This window comes from Chrysemys picta, chromosome 7, assembly GCF_011386835.1.
Source record: "Chrysemys picta bellii isolate R12L10 chromosome 7, ASM1138683v2, whole genome shotgun sequence".
Classification (NCBI taxonomy): domain Eukaryota; kingdom Metazoa; phylum Chordata; order Testudines; family Emydidae; genus Chrysemys; species Chrysemys picta.
In genome coordinates, this window is record NC_088797.1 from 101,869,537 (window position 1) to 101,883,704 (window position 14,168).

A 14,168-nucleotide genomic window follows, 5' to 3' on the forward strand; every position below is an offset into this window, starting at 1 on the left:
AAGTCTATTAAGTGGAATGTTTTTACATACACTGTTAGAAGACAACTATACCCATTTTCAATCCAAAATTTTCTTTCCCGCAATGTTCATAGATGAAGGCAGATGAATCCAAATGACTCCAAAGCTTATGATTTCATGGATCACTGGTATTAACATATAAATGTCCCCCCGTCACTTGGTAAGTAACCTGCTGCACTCTGTAATAGGTTGGAACTCCCATGTGGTAAATATTAACTGTGAAATTTATGAGATCAGAGACTCTTTGTTCCATTCGCTTCTATCATTTGCAGGACTATGTAATATTTAAGCACCTATGGTATGAAATTACACAAGAGTGGTGTATTCCTGGGGCTTAAAGTTAAGCACACAGCGAAATGCTTTACTGGATCATGACCAGAATTAATTCCCATCCCCTCAGGGTTAAGTTGAACCTCTAGAGATTCCCCTTTCACATAATGCTGCTCTTTGGTTGATTAACTAGTGCTTACCCTGCAGCTCACAGTTTAAAACTACTGAATTAGTCATATATTATTTATTCAATTTGAGGTTGCAATATAATATTTATTGCTTAAAAGGTTATTTTATATTTTTCTGCAGGTCTAACGTGAGATGTGATCATCTTCTATATCAGATCTACATATAATGAAAAAGGAAAACAACATCAATCTTAATTTGAAAAGAGAATATAGGAACAATACAAAATTACCTTTTTAAAGCAAATTGTAGCTGATTATGTATGGATCTATTTTCCATTCTGCAGCTAAGCCTGCCAAGACACAGGATGTCTTCTGTGAGTAATTGTAAAGATGAATAATTTGACTTAGAAATTAAAAAGTGTACATCTCAGCAATAAATAGCTTCAAAGGGTTTTTATTTAAAAAGGCTTAATCTCATTGCAAAATTATTGACTGATCTGTGGATAGAACCTATTCTCGTCCACACTTACAAAAAACAGTATTTTTTCAAAGGGTGAAATAGTTGTTTGTTGGTGTGGCTTATCACACCGCCTTTGTTAAAATTACTAAATAATGAATTGCATATAAACCGAGGAGCTTTTAATGTCCTGTCATGATTCCATTAACAATGTAGAACTGGATGTCTGCCATGCCCTTTACAAAAACATGTAGTCCCTAAATGTGCAACAGGGCATTTGCACTGCAGTGAAGAGCAAAGCAATGTTTATGAATTATGGGCCAGATCCCCAGCTGGTATAAATCAATGGAGGTCAGAGAAACCACTTATATTCTATTTGGGAAGAAGATCAGCAGGAACATTGTGCAGATATCCAGCCTGAGACTTAGCTATGACTTGCCCGAAGCAAAATATGTTAGCTTACAAAATCAGTGCTAGTTTCACACAAGTCAGACAGCTGGAGGACTTCCCCAACTCAGCATCATTTAGAATAGCTAATTTGTAACACCAGGAACAGTCACAGGTACAATGGATTTTTGAATAGCCTTCTAAACTTTCTCATAACTTCTAAATGAGCTCCAGTAAATACACCCCTTTTGCTATATGACAAATACTTATACATTGGAAACTAATTCACTGTGGAGGTACACGGGACAAGAGGGTACAACTTAAGTGTCTTTTGAACCCAACTTGTTGCTGGAGGTGTGGGAGGGGTACAGTTAGAGAAGGGTGCATAGTAAATGCAAACTGGGTGGGGGGCAAGGGCTCCCTCAAGTCCTCTCCAGACCCCACTTCTATTCCTTTATAATGTCTTCCTCCCTCCCTCTTCCTCCACAACCCCCGTCAGTGGATACCCAAGGAGGGAGGGAGGTTCTTCAAAACAAACAAAAGTTCTCATGCCTCTTTCTTCGTTTTCCTACAGACTCTCCTCTCTCATGAGGGAAGAGAGGGAAGGGTGACCTGGATATCAGATAGTCTTCCTGGATTAGTCCTTTGGGCTTCGTTTAAAAAGGGGGGGGGGTCTACCTCCAGCCCCTCCTCTGGGGGATACTGCTTGAGGCTAGGTCATGCAGCTTTGGAAGCGGCGAGGCCTGATGCTGTCTCCCTCTCGGCAGGTCTGTCTCTGCTGTCTGAGGCGGGGCAACCCTCTTCCTGCTCACCACCATTTGCTGCGGCCGGTTCTCTCTTTGAAATTCCAGTCAGAAAAAAAACCTGGCAGAGCACCTCGTTAGTATTGAACGGGCCCAGAGGAGCTCGTTAGTCTCCTCTCTGCCAGTATGAGTACATCTCCCTTCCAACAGGGTCATGCCTTTTACAATACACACATTTACACAGTTGTCACAGTTCAGGGCAACTGCAGCACCTATATCTCCCCTCAGTGGTCCAGCAAGGGAACCCACTCTGAGTCTTCCAGCTCCCTAGCTGTTGCCTCTCTTGGGTAGAACATGTGTTTCTCTCCCTTCTGATCAGGGTATTGCCAGGATACACAGTTCCCTGCCCTCACTGTATTTCCCAGCACAGACGGGTGCCCAAGGACATTTGTTTGTTTTCTCTTCAGAGACGGCTAACAGTTATAACTGCTACAGTTATAAATTACCACACAGCTCTTCATATGCAAGCCTACTTTATTCTGAAGGTAAAAAAGCATTACAGAAAAAAACATATTAAAAACAAGACTGAGACCGAATGCCTACACAGCAACTTCACAGCCCTGCAGCCTAAGCCCCTATGAGCCAGGGTCAGGTGACTTGGGCCAGCTGCAGGTGTTGTATTGTAGTGTAGACATACTCATACACACATACACAAAAGCACACATTATATGTGTCAATGGAGCATCCTATGATCCTGTCTGCTCCTTCCAACAGCTAGGGGCTGCTCTGGACTGTGGGACTGTTATCTGCTAGTTCTAAATTTTCTGAATATACTCAGTGCTAAATCAAACAGACATTTGGAGCAAGTGTAACTAGATAATCCAATATGTGAAAAAAGGAATAATCCACTCTGCCACCACTGAGAACAGCCAAGCTCTATTCTCTTTGGAACACCCCTCCAGATAGTTGAAGGCTGCTATCAAATCCCCCCTCACTCTTCTTTTCTGCAGACTAAATAAGCCCAATTCCCTCAGCCTCTCCTCATAAGTCGTGTGCCCCAGCCCCCCAGTCATTTTCACTGCCCTCCGCTGGACTGTCTCCAATTTGTCCACATGCTTTCTGTAGTGGGGAGCCCAAAACTGGATGCAATACTCCAGATGTGGCCTCACCAGTGCTGAATAGAGGGGAATAATCACTTCCCTCTATCTGCTGGCAATGCTCCTACTAATGCAGCCCAATATGCCATTAGCCTTCTTGGTAACAAGGGCACACGGTTGACTCATATCCAGCTTCTCGTCCACTGTAATCCCCAGGTCCTTTTCTGCAGAACTGCTGCTTAGCCAGTTGGTCCCCAGCCTGTAGCAGTGCATGGGATTCTTCCGTCCTAAGTGCAGGACTCTGCACTTGCCCTTGTTGAACATCATCAGATTTCTTTTGGCCCAATCCTCCAATTTGTCTAAGTCACTCTGGACCCTAACCCTACCCTCCATCTTATCTACCTCTCCCCCCAGTTTAGTGTTATCCACAAACTTGCTGAGGGTGCAATCCATCCCATCATCCAGATCATTAATGAAGATGTTGAACAAAACCAGCCCCAGGACCAACCTCTGGGGCACTCAGTTTGATACGGGCTGCCAACCAGACATTGAGTTGTTGATCGCTACCCATTGAGCCTGACAATCTATCCACCTTATAGTCCATTCATCCAAGCCATACTTTTTTAGCTTGCTGGCAAGAATACTGTGGGAGACTGTATCAAAAGCTTTCCTAAAATCAAGATATACCACGTCCACTGCTTTCCCCATATCCACAGAGCCAGTTTTCTCATCACAGAAGGCAATCAGGTTAGTCAGGCATGACTTGCCCTTGGTGAATCCATGTTGACTGTTCCAGGTCACCTTCCTCCCCTCCAAGTGCTTCAAAATCATAAATAATATTTGCCTGGTACCTCTAACCCCCACAACTACCTACATTCTGCCTTCACACTCTCATTTTCTTAGCCACTTATATTGTTAATACACTAATTACATAATTTTCTGAAGTCCAATTGCCTTCATCTCACATTGACAGGAATGATTAGTATGTGGTGCCTCTGAAAAAAAAAATCAGGATATAATCCTTGGAGGAAGAAATGCTGAGAGAATATGGCATGCTCATTTAGCATCACCCTTCATGACTTACGGGAATGCTATTCTTTCACTTCTGAGTGCTTCTCAAGTTATACTTTCCCTGGAGTCTTGTTTTGACACACTGATCTATTTTAAAATCACAATTTAGAGGCTGAGAATTTAATATGGCACACTGACTTCAGGGAGTGTTGTGGTTGGTCAGTACTAAACAGGACCAAGCCCTTAAAAACAACTGAAAAATATCACCTAGGAATTGCGTTAGAAAACAAATGTATACTTTGGTTAATTGAAACCGTACCTAAATATGATCCATGGCTTATTTCAGTAAAGCAATATATGCTATCACAGCAAACTACCAATAGCTTCCTGCACCATAGGAGACCCTTCAGAACAAATGCATATTAGTTTTTAAATCTCGAAACTTATAGGCCCAGATCCTCAGCAGGTGTAAAATGGCATAGCTCCACAGAAATCTCTAGACCTGTGTTGACTTACAGCAGCGAAAGATCCAGCTCATAATATACTATACAATGTCTATGTTACTATTAACAATATTTAATTTATGAAGTGAAAAACATATTGTTTCATGATTTTTGGTATGCACAATCACTTCTAGGACTTGCATTATACTTTTTTTTTTCTTTGCAACTGGTTTAATAAATGAAAACATTTATATACAGTAATTGCAAAGGCAGAGATCCTATCTTGGAATTTCTAAATACTATAGATGACAATTTCCTAACTCAAAAAGTGTAGCATCCAACATAGGGGAATTCTATATCTGACCTTGTCTTGACAGATAAAGAGGAACTGATTGGAGAACTACAAATTAATGGTAACTTAGGTACAAGTGATCATGACTTGACCATATTAATAATGTAAAAACAGAATGAAGTCCAGACCAGTGGTACATACACTTGGCGCTTTAAAGGGGACAGTTTTACAAAGCTGAAAATAATTGTGAGCCATGTCAGCTGGGAGGTCAAATTTAATCAGAAACTTGTTTAAAAACTCTTTATTAGATGCCCCAAAAGCCACAGTCAAGGAAGAAGGCTGACTTGATTTAAAAAACAACCTATGTTAGAGGAAAAGTGAAGGGAGCTATAAAAAGTATATATATACACACAAACACCAAATAGAAGATAGGATAAGTTGATGGTAATGAATATTAATCAGAAGATAGAAATTGTGGAAAATTGATAAGGGAAGCAAAAGGGCAGAATCTATGGCCAGCAGAGTTAAGGACAATAAGAAGGAGTGGTTAAGTATATTAGGAACAAACAGAGTCCTAAAAATGCTATTAGATATGGTAGAATTATCAATGATAATACAGAAAAGGCAGAAGTGTTTAATAAATATTTCTGTTCTTCATTTGGGGAAAAACAGATATATTCATATCATATGAGAACAGTCTACTAGTATTTCAGGAAGATGTTAAACAGCAGCTACTAAAGTTAGACAGTTTTAAATAAGCAGATCTGGATAACTTGTATCCAAGAGTTTTAAAAGAGCTGGTCGAGGAGCTCTCTGGACCATTAATGTTGATTTTCAATAAGTCTTGAAATACTAGGGAACTTCCAGAAGACAGAAAGAAAGTTAATGTTTTGCCAATATTTAAAATATGTAAATGGAATGACCTGAGTAACTGCAGGCCTGTCAGTCAGATGTTGATCCTGGACAAGATAATGGAGCAGCTGATAAGGGAGTATATTAATAAAAAATTAAAAGGAGGGTAATGTAATTAATGCCAGTCAACATGGGTGTATAGAAAATAGATCCTGTTAAACTGGCTCGATAACTTTTTTGATGAGATTACAATTTTGATTTATAATGGTAATACTGCTGATGTGATATCATTAGACTTTGGTAAAGCATTTGACTTGACCACACAACAGTCTGATTTAAAAAAAGATAGAAAGATACAGAATTAAAATGGCATACGTTAAATGGATTAAAAGCTAGCTAACCAATAGGTCTCAAAATGTAATTGTACCAGGGAATCATTATCAAATGGGTATGGTTTTTCTAGTGGGGTCCCACAAGGATTCGTTCTTTGTCCTACACTATTTAACATTTTTACCAATGACTTGGAAGAAAACATAAAATCATCATTGATAAACTTAGAGAAACGAGAAAAAAATTGGGAGAAGGTAAATGATTAAGAGGATAGGCAGAGGTGAAAGTAAGTCGGTCTGGTCTGGTCCAGCGTACTGGTAAGAAAGTGGCCACCAGTACACAGTCGACCGTACCGGCAGGGTCGCTGATGTGGGGGGTAAGGGGGAGGCAAAAGGTGCAGCTGCCCCGGGGCCCAGTGATTTAAAAGGCCCGGGGTTCCTGGCTGCCACCGTGCCTGCGGCAGGAGCCCCAGGACCTTTAAATCGCTGCCAAAGCCCCAGGTGACATGGGCCAGGCAGCGCTGAAGGGCTGGCTGGGGGACTTTGGCCCCAGCCCCGCCCGTTCCGCCCAAGGCCCCGCGCCTTCCGGGGACCCAGAGCCACCCTCTGCACCTTGCCCAGGACCCCAGCCGCCCTGCGTACAGGTAAGTCATTTAAGTTACTTTCACCCCGAGGATAGGTCATTGACACAGAGCACTTGCATTTTAATCTGGCTAAATGTAAATATATATATCAAGTACAGATCCTTGGGGGACCCCGTTATTTACCTCTCTCCATCATTTTTACTGCAAATATTTTCTACTTTGTCTGACAAAATGTTTCTAAATTTGTTTACTTTCCCTCAACCCCCCACCCTCCCTCCTTTCCAGTTGACCACAAACGAGGAAGCTGGCATGTGACATACACTGCTGATCAGCAATAGTCAGGGCCGGCTCCAGGCACTAGGCAACCAAGCACGTGCTTGGGGCAGCACCTGGTAAAGGGAGGCCAATCTTGGGGTGGCGGGGGGCAGTGCAGCGCGGCGCTCGGTGGGAAGGGGGGTTCCGGCAGCTCGGCGGAGGGTGTTCGGTGGCGCAGCGCTCCGCGGGGAGGGGTTCGACGGAGGCGCGGCACTCCGAGGGGGAGGGGGTTTTGGCGGCGCGGCACTCCGAGGGGGAGGGGGTTTTGGTGGCGTGGCACTCCGAGGGGGGGGGTGTTACTGCAGGGCGGCGCTTTTTTTGCTGCTTGGGGCGGCAAAAAAGTTAGAGCCGGCCCTGGCAATAGTACAAACATACAATCAGACATAGAGATGAATGGCACAAGATGAATTGGGATTTTGTTTCCTTTAGAGAGTTTTGAGGTTTTGTTGTTGTGGAATCCGTATTTGGAGCACATGAAAGGTGTCCTTCTAACAATGGGGTAATCTAGACACATGACACAAGGAACAGCAGAGAAAGTAGACTTCATGGAAAAATCTCTGTTCCAGTATTGAGCAGGTACTTAAGGAATGACAATTCCATTCAAAGTCCCATTAACATCTTACTATGAGCTTGTCAGGGCAAAGACTATGCCTTTTTTGTGCCTTATACAATGCTAAGAATATTGGTTCCAATGCAGCAAAACACTAGTTTTATGTTTCAATTTAAGAATTGACTTCAATGGGACTAAACCAGATGCTCAATCTAACCCCACTGTTAATTGCTTTGCTGACTCGGGTTCATTATCAACATTATAGCAAATAAATAAAAATACAAGATTGAGTCTGAATGCACACTAACTCTGAGGGCACACTAACAAGTTAGGTGAAATTCATTAATTACATGAAAATATTTGATTTTCATTATATTTGACCTTCATTTCAAAATTTCTAATTTTAAAAGACTGAAAAAATCCAATGAATTGCCCATCTAAGTCAGATCTGGCCTATCCACCACATTTTAAAAGTGGAAAAGCATTTTAATATCCTTAGTCTCATGCTTTCATGATCAATAATTGAACAGTCTATCAATACAACACTCATTATTAAAAATGAGTTTTAGATGTGTCACAATTCATTGAGATGGGCTCAGATGGCAAATCTGAGTTACCTGGCACATAAGTAGGTGTTTCAAAGGATCCTGGTTAATACAGTACTAACTTAACATATGGGTATAGTGTTTAGGTACTCTACAATGACACAGACAATGTAAGAAACTTGGCACAAATTTGATAATGCATAACAAGCTACTTAAACTCTATGTTACACAAGATGGAGAAATGGTCTGCTATTACCATGCTGTGTCTCTACTGACATGAAGAGATCCTCAGAAGGATTGACACTAAAACCCTTGTATTGAAAGAGGGCCGCCCAGAGGGGGAGGGGCAAGTGGGGTAATTTGCCCCAGGCCCTGGGCCCCGCAGGAGCCCCCCATGAGAATATAGTATTCTATAGTATTGCAACTTTTTTTTTAAATGGAAGGGGCCCCTGAAATTGCTTTGCCCCAGGCCCCCTGAATCCTCTGGGCGGCCCTCTATTGAAACTACTCTGACTGTGCTTTATTTTTCAACCCAATTTGAAGTTTAGTGGGATAACTACCAGTACTTCAAAAGGAGTAGGAAATTCTTATTTTTCTACCATATCACTCATTGGCTATTAGCAATTTATAAATTCATAGTTATCTGTCTATAATTGCAATGGTCCTATACTTTTCCTTAGTTGTTAGCATTCTCTTTCCACCAACTCCTTTGGAGGTCAACTTGGCTTCAACTCTGATTTTCTTCAGGGGAAAGTAACACATTTTGCAGCTGTACTAAACAGGTATTTTAGAGACGTGCTTCCAACAGTTTGAGAAGAAAGATACATACTTTGCTACCTGGGATTAATATTTTTACCCACTGAAATATTCTGAGCTTCTATACCATGAGTTGATCAACTGCAATTACTTTATTCCACCCAGTGCCAATCACATAATAAAGGGACTCAAAAAGAGCTTTTCTGAGGAAAAGTGGTTAAAAGAATCACAGAGTACAAAATAATTAATGCAAATGTGTTTGCTTCTGAAAACAATCGCATCTTTAACCTGCACAGTGGATACTGCATATGTCTACACAGTGTTTAGCAAAATGGGGCCTCCATCTATACTGGAGGCTCTAGAGGCTAAGTGCTAATACTCATAATAATAAATAATAATAATAAATAACAACCTCTGTTCCATGCACAGAACTCCCATTCACGTAAGTGGGACTTTCATAAGAGGAAGAAGTGCAGACTATTCAATAGAACAGAAATTTACTCAGTAGATAAGAGAACCACATTGTGGATAAGATTTGCAATGTGGATTGGTGCAGGGAAATTTGCATAACACTTTTCCCTTTTCTTTTATGTACCCATTATCCATTCTGCAGGCACGGAGTAGTTAAATCTACACCAAACTGAAAGATAACAAGGGTGAATTTAGACAGATGGTATTAGGATTTCAGCCCATTTCTGTTCACAGCTTTGTGAAACTTACTGGTTTCAAAGCCACCATATTGCTCACCCGTGATATGTAGCAGCTATCCTTCTGGAACAGAAATTATAATTTAAACACATGATGCTGCAGCACAACAAGGAAAAGCCTTGAACTAAATTTCTGAGAGCTGAGAAACAATCATCTTGCAGGATTTTCCTTATCTGTATTAACAGAATGTTTGTTCCAAGCATTTGACAAACTTTGTGCAGCACTCACCTTAGTGGCAGAAAGAATGCTGTAAAAACATGTTAAAAATTTAGCCTATGTATTTAGAAAACCTCATTTTAGACATTGTCATTGTGATGGGTGAACCTCAAAAAAGTCAGATCCTGCTTGAATAAGTACCCAAAAGTTTGGATGCCCAATCATGTGCATCTGAACCATTACTCCAGCCCAGAGCTCTTTTTTAACGGCCAAAAAACCAAAAACAAACAAAACCAAAAAGCATATATATTTACATCAACACATACCAGTCTGCGAATTTCTCTTTCACACTCTCTCTTGATCCTGCTGATTTCCTCTTGGTGTAAGTGATACACACTCCTTATCTCTGCTGCTTTAATTTTGTCAGCTTGAATGACCAAAGTTAAGGCTTCCTCCACTTGTCTCTTAGCCCCCTTAAGTTCTGAAATTTCTTGCTGCATTTTTATTTTCTCAGATTCAAACCCTTTCTTGGCCTCCTCTTTTGCTTCTGTGAAAAGCACTGTTTTAACCTTATCAGGAGCCCCATCTCGTACAGCATTAAGAAGGCCCTGTAATCTCTGGTTTTCATTATCTTTAATCTTTATGACTCTAAGAAGCTCAGATTCATGCTGTCTCAAAAGTGCTTCTCGAACAGCTTGGAGTTCCTTCATTTTCTCTTCATGAAGTTTGGCCTTAAGTTCCGTTACCAAGACTGTGTTTTTATGCTGTTCGTGCTCTTTGATCTGTTTAACTTCTTGGTTTTTCTCTCTTTCCAACTTGCTGATCTAAAAAGAGAATTAAAAAAAAGATACAGGTTTTTGCAAACAAAATAATTCTTTTAGTGGGAGTCTCTGTATTCTAATGTGGGGAACATATAATGGGAGTTGTCATTTCATAATTTTGTAATTTAGAGTTATATAATTGTTTATTAGCTCAAAACACAAACCTACTGCAGTGTGCTATATCATACATAGAATTAGACTTTATTTGGTATTTGTTTCATATTTTATGATCCATCGCTCTATTATGTGGTGAATGTTCCTTTCTCCAATGGTTTCAGATGAAAATCAGATTACTGAACTCAGGTACTTAACTCCTTTGATGTCCAGAAGAAATATCCACTGGTTTACTATAGACTTCACTGCACCAAACACCTTTATGCAAGAAATAGCCTTAAAATGAGGGAATACAATATATTTAGAATCGTTAGACACAAGCTAATTGTTCATAAAGCTAAACAAAATCTACACTACAATATTTTCCTGGGGAGGAAAAGGCTTTTTCAGAATTTTAGGAAAATGTTTTATTTTGGTGTCATAATCTTTGGTTAAAAATATAGCTGATCCTTTTAAGGAGTTTTAAGAGCTTATTACAACCAGTCCTAGTTTTGAAATTCAGATAGATGACTTAGTCGGTGGGACTCTCAGCTAATAATAGTCAATTCTATTTGCAACATAAACACTTCTTTGTGAACACTTCTAGTCTTAGTACCACATAGACCCATTGTCTCATGCAGATGATCCAGAAGCCCAGACAAGTGTCATGTCTGCTTTGTAATTCCTATATATTCAGCTAAAATCATCACCGCAATCAGTTGTGATAAGGAATATGGCCCCTAAAAGCATGACCAGTACTTTCTAATGAGGTTGGTCGTTACACTGAAAGTAAGCACTGGCTAAAAACCTCCTTCCTTTCATTCTTCCCCCCTTCTCTTAAGTTTATGCAAATGTGCTATTGAGTTGTGTGAGTGTGTGCACACGTTCCTGTATGCACAAACACTACCGATGGGTGAACCTCATGGTTTAGAGGTTCAATTTAGATAAGGAATCTAAAAATCTGATTCTCATTTAAATTATCCAAACATCTTTAGTCTCCAAAATTGGGCTGGAAACATGCAAACAATCTTTCTTGTATGATCTTGGCATTTTCACTACTGGTTCCAGCTGGAACTAAGAACAGAAAAACAAATATATGTCTAAAAAATAGCCCATTTCTTTAAAAACTAAGTTAAATTTGGTTTCTGTTCAAGTTTTGGGTGAATATTTGGAATGGTTCTGATTCATGAACTCAACCATCCCTAATCTTACCCTTGGTGAAAGTCAATGGAAGCTCCACAGTTAAAATTAACCACAAATCTTTGAAAGGGCACCCACTATTTTCAATCATACGAAAACTCCAAGCTGCTGACTACTTTTGCTCATTTAAAATTTTTGACAGGTGTGACTTAAGCTGATTGGAAAACACTTCTTTTTTCCCCCCAGCGGAAAATTTTTACTTTTTGTAAAAAACCTGAAAACTGATGAGTTTGGATGAAAACGGAAAGTTTCCATCAGGAAAATCTAAATGAAACATGTTATTTCAGGTCAGGCTGACCCAAGTCAAAATATTTCAGTATATGAAACTGAATCAAAACATTTCAATTTGGGTCAGTTTGACATTAAACTGTGTTCACCTACACTGCTGAGGTGCCTCACGGGAATTTTAGTTTGTGCCCCTTGTGATGAAACTGGGGCTATGTCTGTAAAACTTATGCATTCTGATTGATATTATGAAGTTGTATTATGAAAAACTGCTGTGTCATGAGTGTCTATATGTATGTAGTCCACTACTGCTGACAAGTTCTGTAGCGTGTATGCCCCGACAGATTCAACAGAAGGTGCTTGGGACTTGTTGAACATATTCAGGTTCAAACATTTGGGACAATGGATGACTTGCATCCTTAGAAAAAATACTTTAGCTGATTCCCCTGAGGGAGTGGGGAAGGTGGAAGCAGTGGAAAGTTACCGGGAGAACAAAAGAGGCCAGGTAACCAGGATGGGTTTAAAATAAAGAAACACACTGGTATAGGGGAACAAACAGAAAAAGGAAGCCTGGGTCAGGAGAACACAAAGTCACAGAAGCTGGGAAGGGGCTCCAGGAGGGAGAGAGACCAGCTATCATGCAACAGTCTGAGTGAGGAGGGGACATCTCACCTGCCTGCCTTCCCAGACCCAGATAGTTCCCCAAGGGCTCCCAAGAAAAGGGTGAGATAGAAAATAAAAGACATTGGGATTTCAAATGTTTATTATTTTGTATGATCTGTACTCTCCTGTGCTTTACACGATAAAGTAATGAAGAGCATAAAGGGGTTAGACTCTGAGCAAAGTGTTTCTCTGTATGTTAACTGCTTCACAAGTGCCGCGTGCCCTTGATAGAGTTAAAACTAAACCAGAAGTTTCACACCTTTGTGGTAAATTTCTGGGAAAGCGGTGTGTTTAAGTAATTGAGGTATCTCAGAAGTCAGTATAGGTCCTGGGCCTAGGCCAGGTGGGCTGAGGAGCCCCATTTTATAGAAGAAGTAGCAAACTGGGATTCAATGCCCAGGAAATGTGCTAGAGAGGCCAAGGGAAAGCAGCAGGGCTGAAGCCCTAGAAGCTTAACATACCCCAGGGGATCCTTAGCTCAGAGGCATGGATCCCACTCACAGCAGTCCTAGTGGGTGACCAGGAGGGGGTGCTCTCCAGGATCTTTGACTCCCAATTCTCCCCTATGGGCTGTGCTTCTTGGCTTGTCAACATCCCCTATGACACACCACAGCCTCTCTCTTGCTGACCTGTCACAGTGCATTGTGGGAGTCACATGGCTGTAGTGCATCATGTGAGATGTAGTATGAGTGGGGAGCCAGGCCTATAGAGGAGAATAGAGACATGAGACATCTGAACTACAAATCCCATGACGCTCTCCCAGAAGCTTAGGAGAATAGTTTACTGTTGAACAGACTTAAAGCAAAACCTTAATTCAGAAATGTCAAAACATGTCAACATTCCTGAACTGAAAAGTTTGTGGTTCTGGCCAAAAATTTGCAGCCAAAAACTGAAAACTTTTTGGGTTTTGGGTGTTTGGTTTTTCATCAAAATGTCTAAATTTTCTCAGAAACAAAACACTTTTAGCCAGAAAAATTCATTTGATCAAAAACCCAATATTCTGTCAAACAATTTTCATGGACATTTTCAAATATCATTAATGTGTGTGGGGTGGGGGATGCTAAACTTGGTGTTGGAGCGAAATTCAAACTTAATATAATTAAAATACTATCTACGTTTCCTTCATAGTTTGGATACAGTATTTTTCACCTCCAGTCCTAACATGTTGTGTAGTCTTGTAATGGACTATTGAACAGCTCAGTATTCCATTTGAGATATAGCTCCCTTTCACTAGTTGCTGACTGTGACAGACTGACGGTATCCTGCTATATCCTGAACAAACCTTATGGAATTAAGATACATTTAATTCTATAAAGTTAAACCATGTTGAATTGGGTTTGGTGCCTCTGGGATCCATTGCACTGAACATGTAATTGTGTGTGTGTTATTGTAGGATTGTATGTAACTTTTCTAGGGACTTGACCAATGTAAATGTTAGGAACTTCAATTGACTTTTTAGGGACAATGCATATAAAGGAAATACCTTGGGAATGAGGGAAATGCAAATGACCCCTTTGAATCCACC

General features: G+C 40.5%; 1 protein-coding gene across 33 annotated transcripts in view; it reads right to left on the bottom strand.

Annotated features, from left to right (window-relative positions):
* The window catches only part of JAKMIP3 (Janus kinase and microtubule interacting protein 3), a 158,506-nt gene that overhangs the window by 57,955 nt on the left and 86,383 nt on the right, over positions 1–14,168 (bottom strand). For 32 of the 33 annotated variants that reach the window (XM_065552149.1, XM_065552167.1, XM_065552166.1 and 29 more), the window contains one exon: positions 9,968–10,465. In XM_065552149.1, coding sequence (XP_065408221.1) covers positions 9,968–10,465 — 498 coding nt within the window. Of the gene's footprint in view, positions 1–9,967; positions 10,466–10,774; positions 10,853–14,168 lie in introns of all 33 variants that reach the window. The other variant, XM_065552171.1, reaches the window with a different exon arrangement.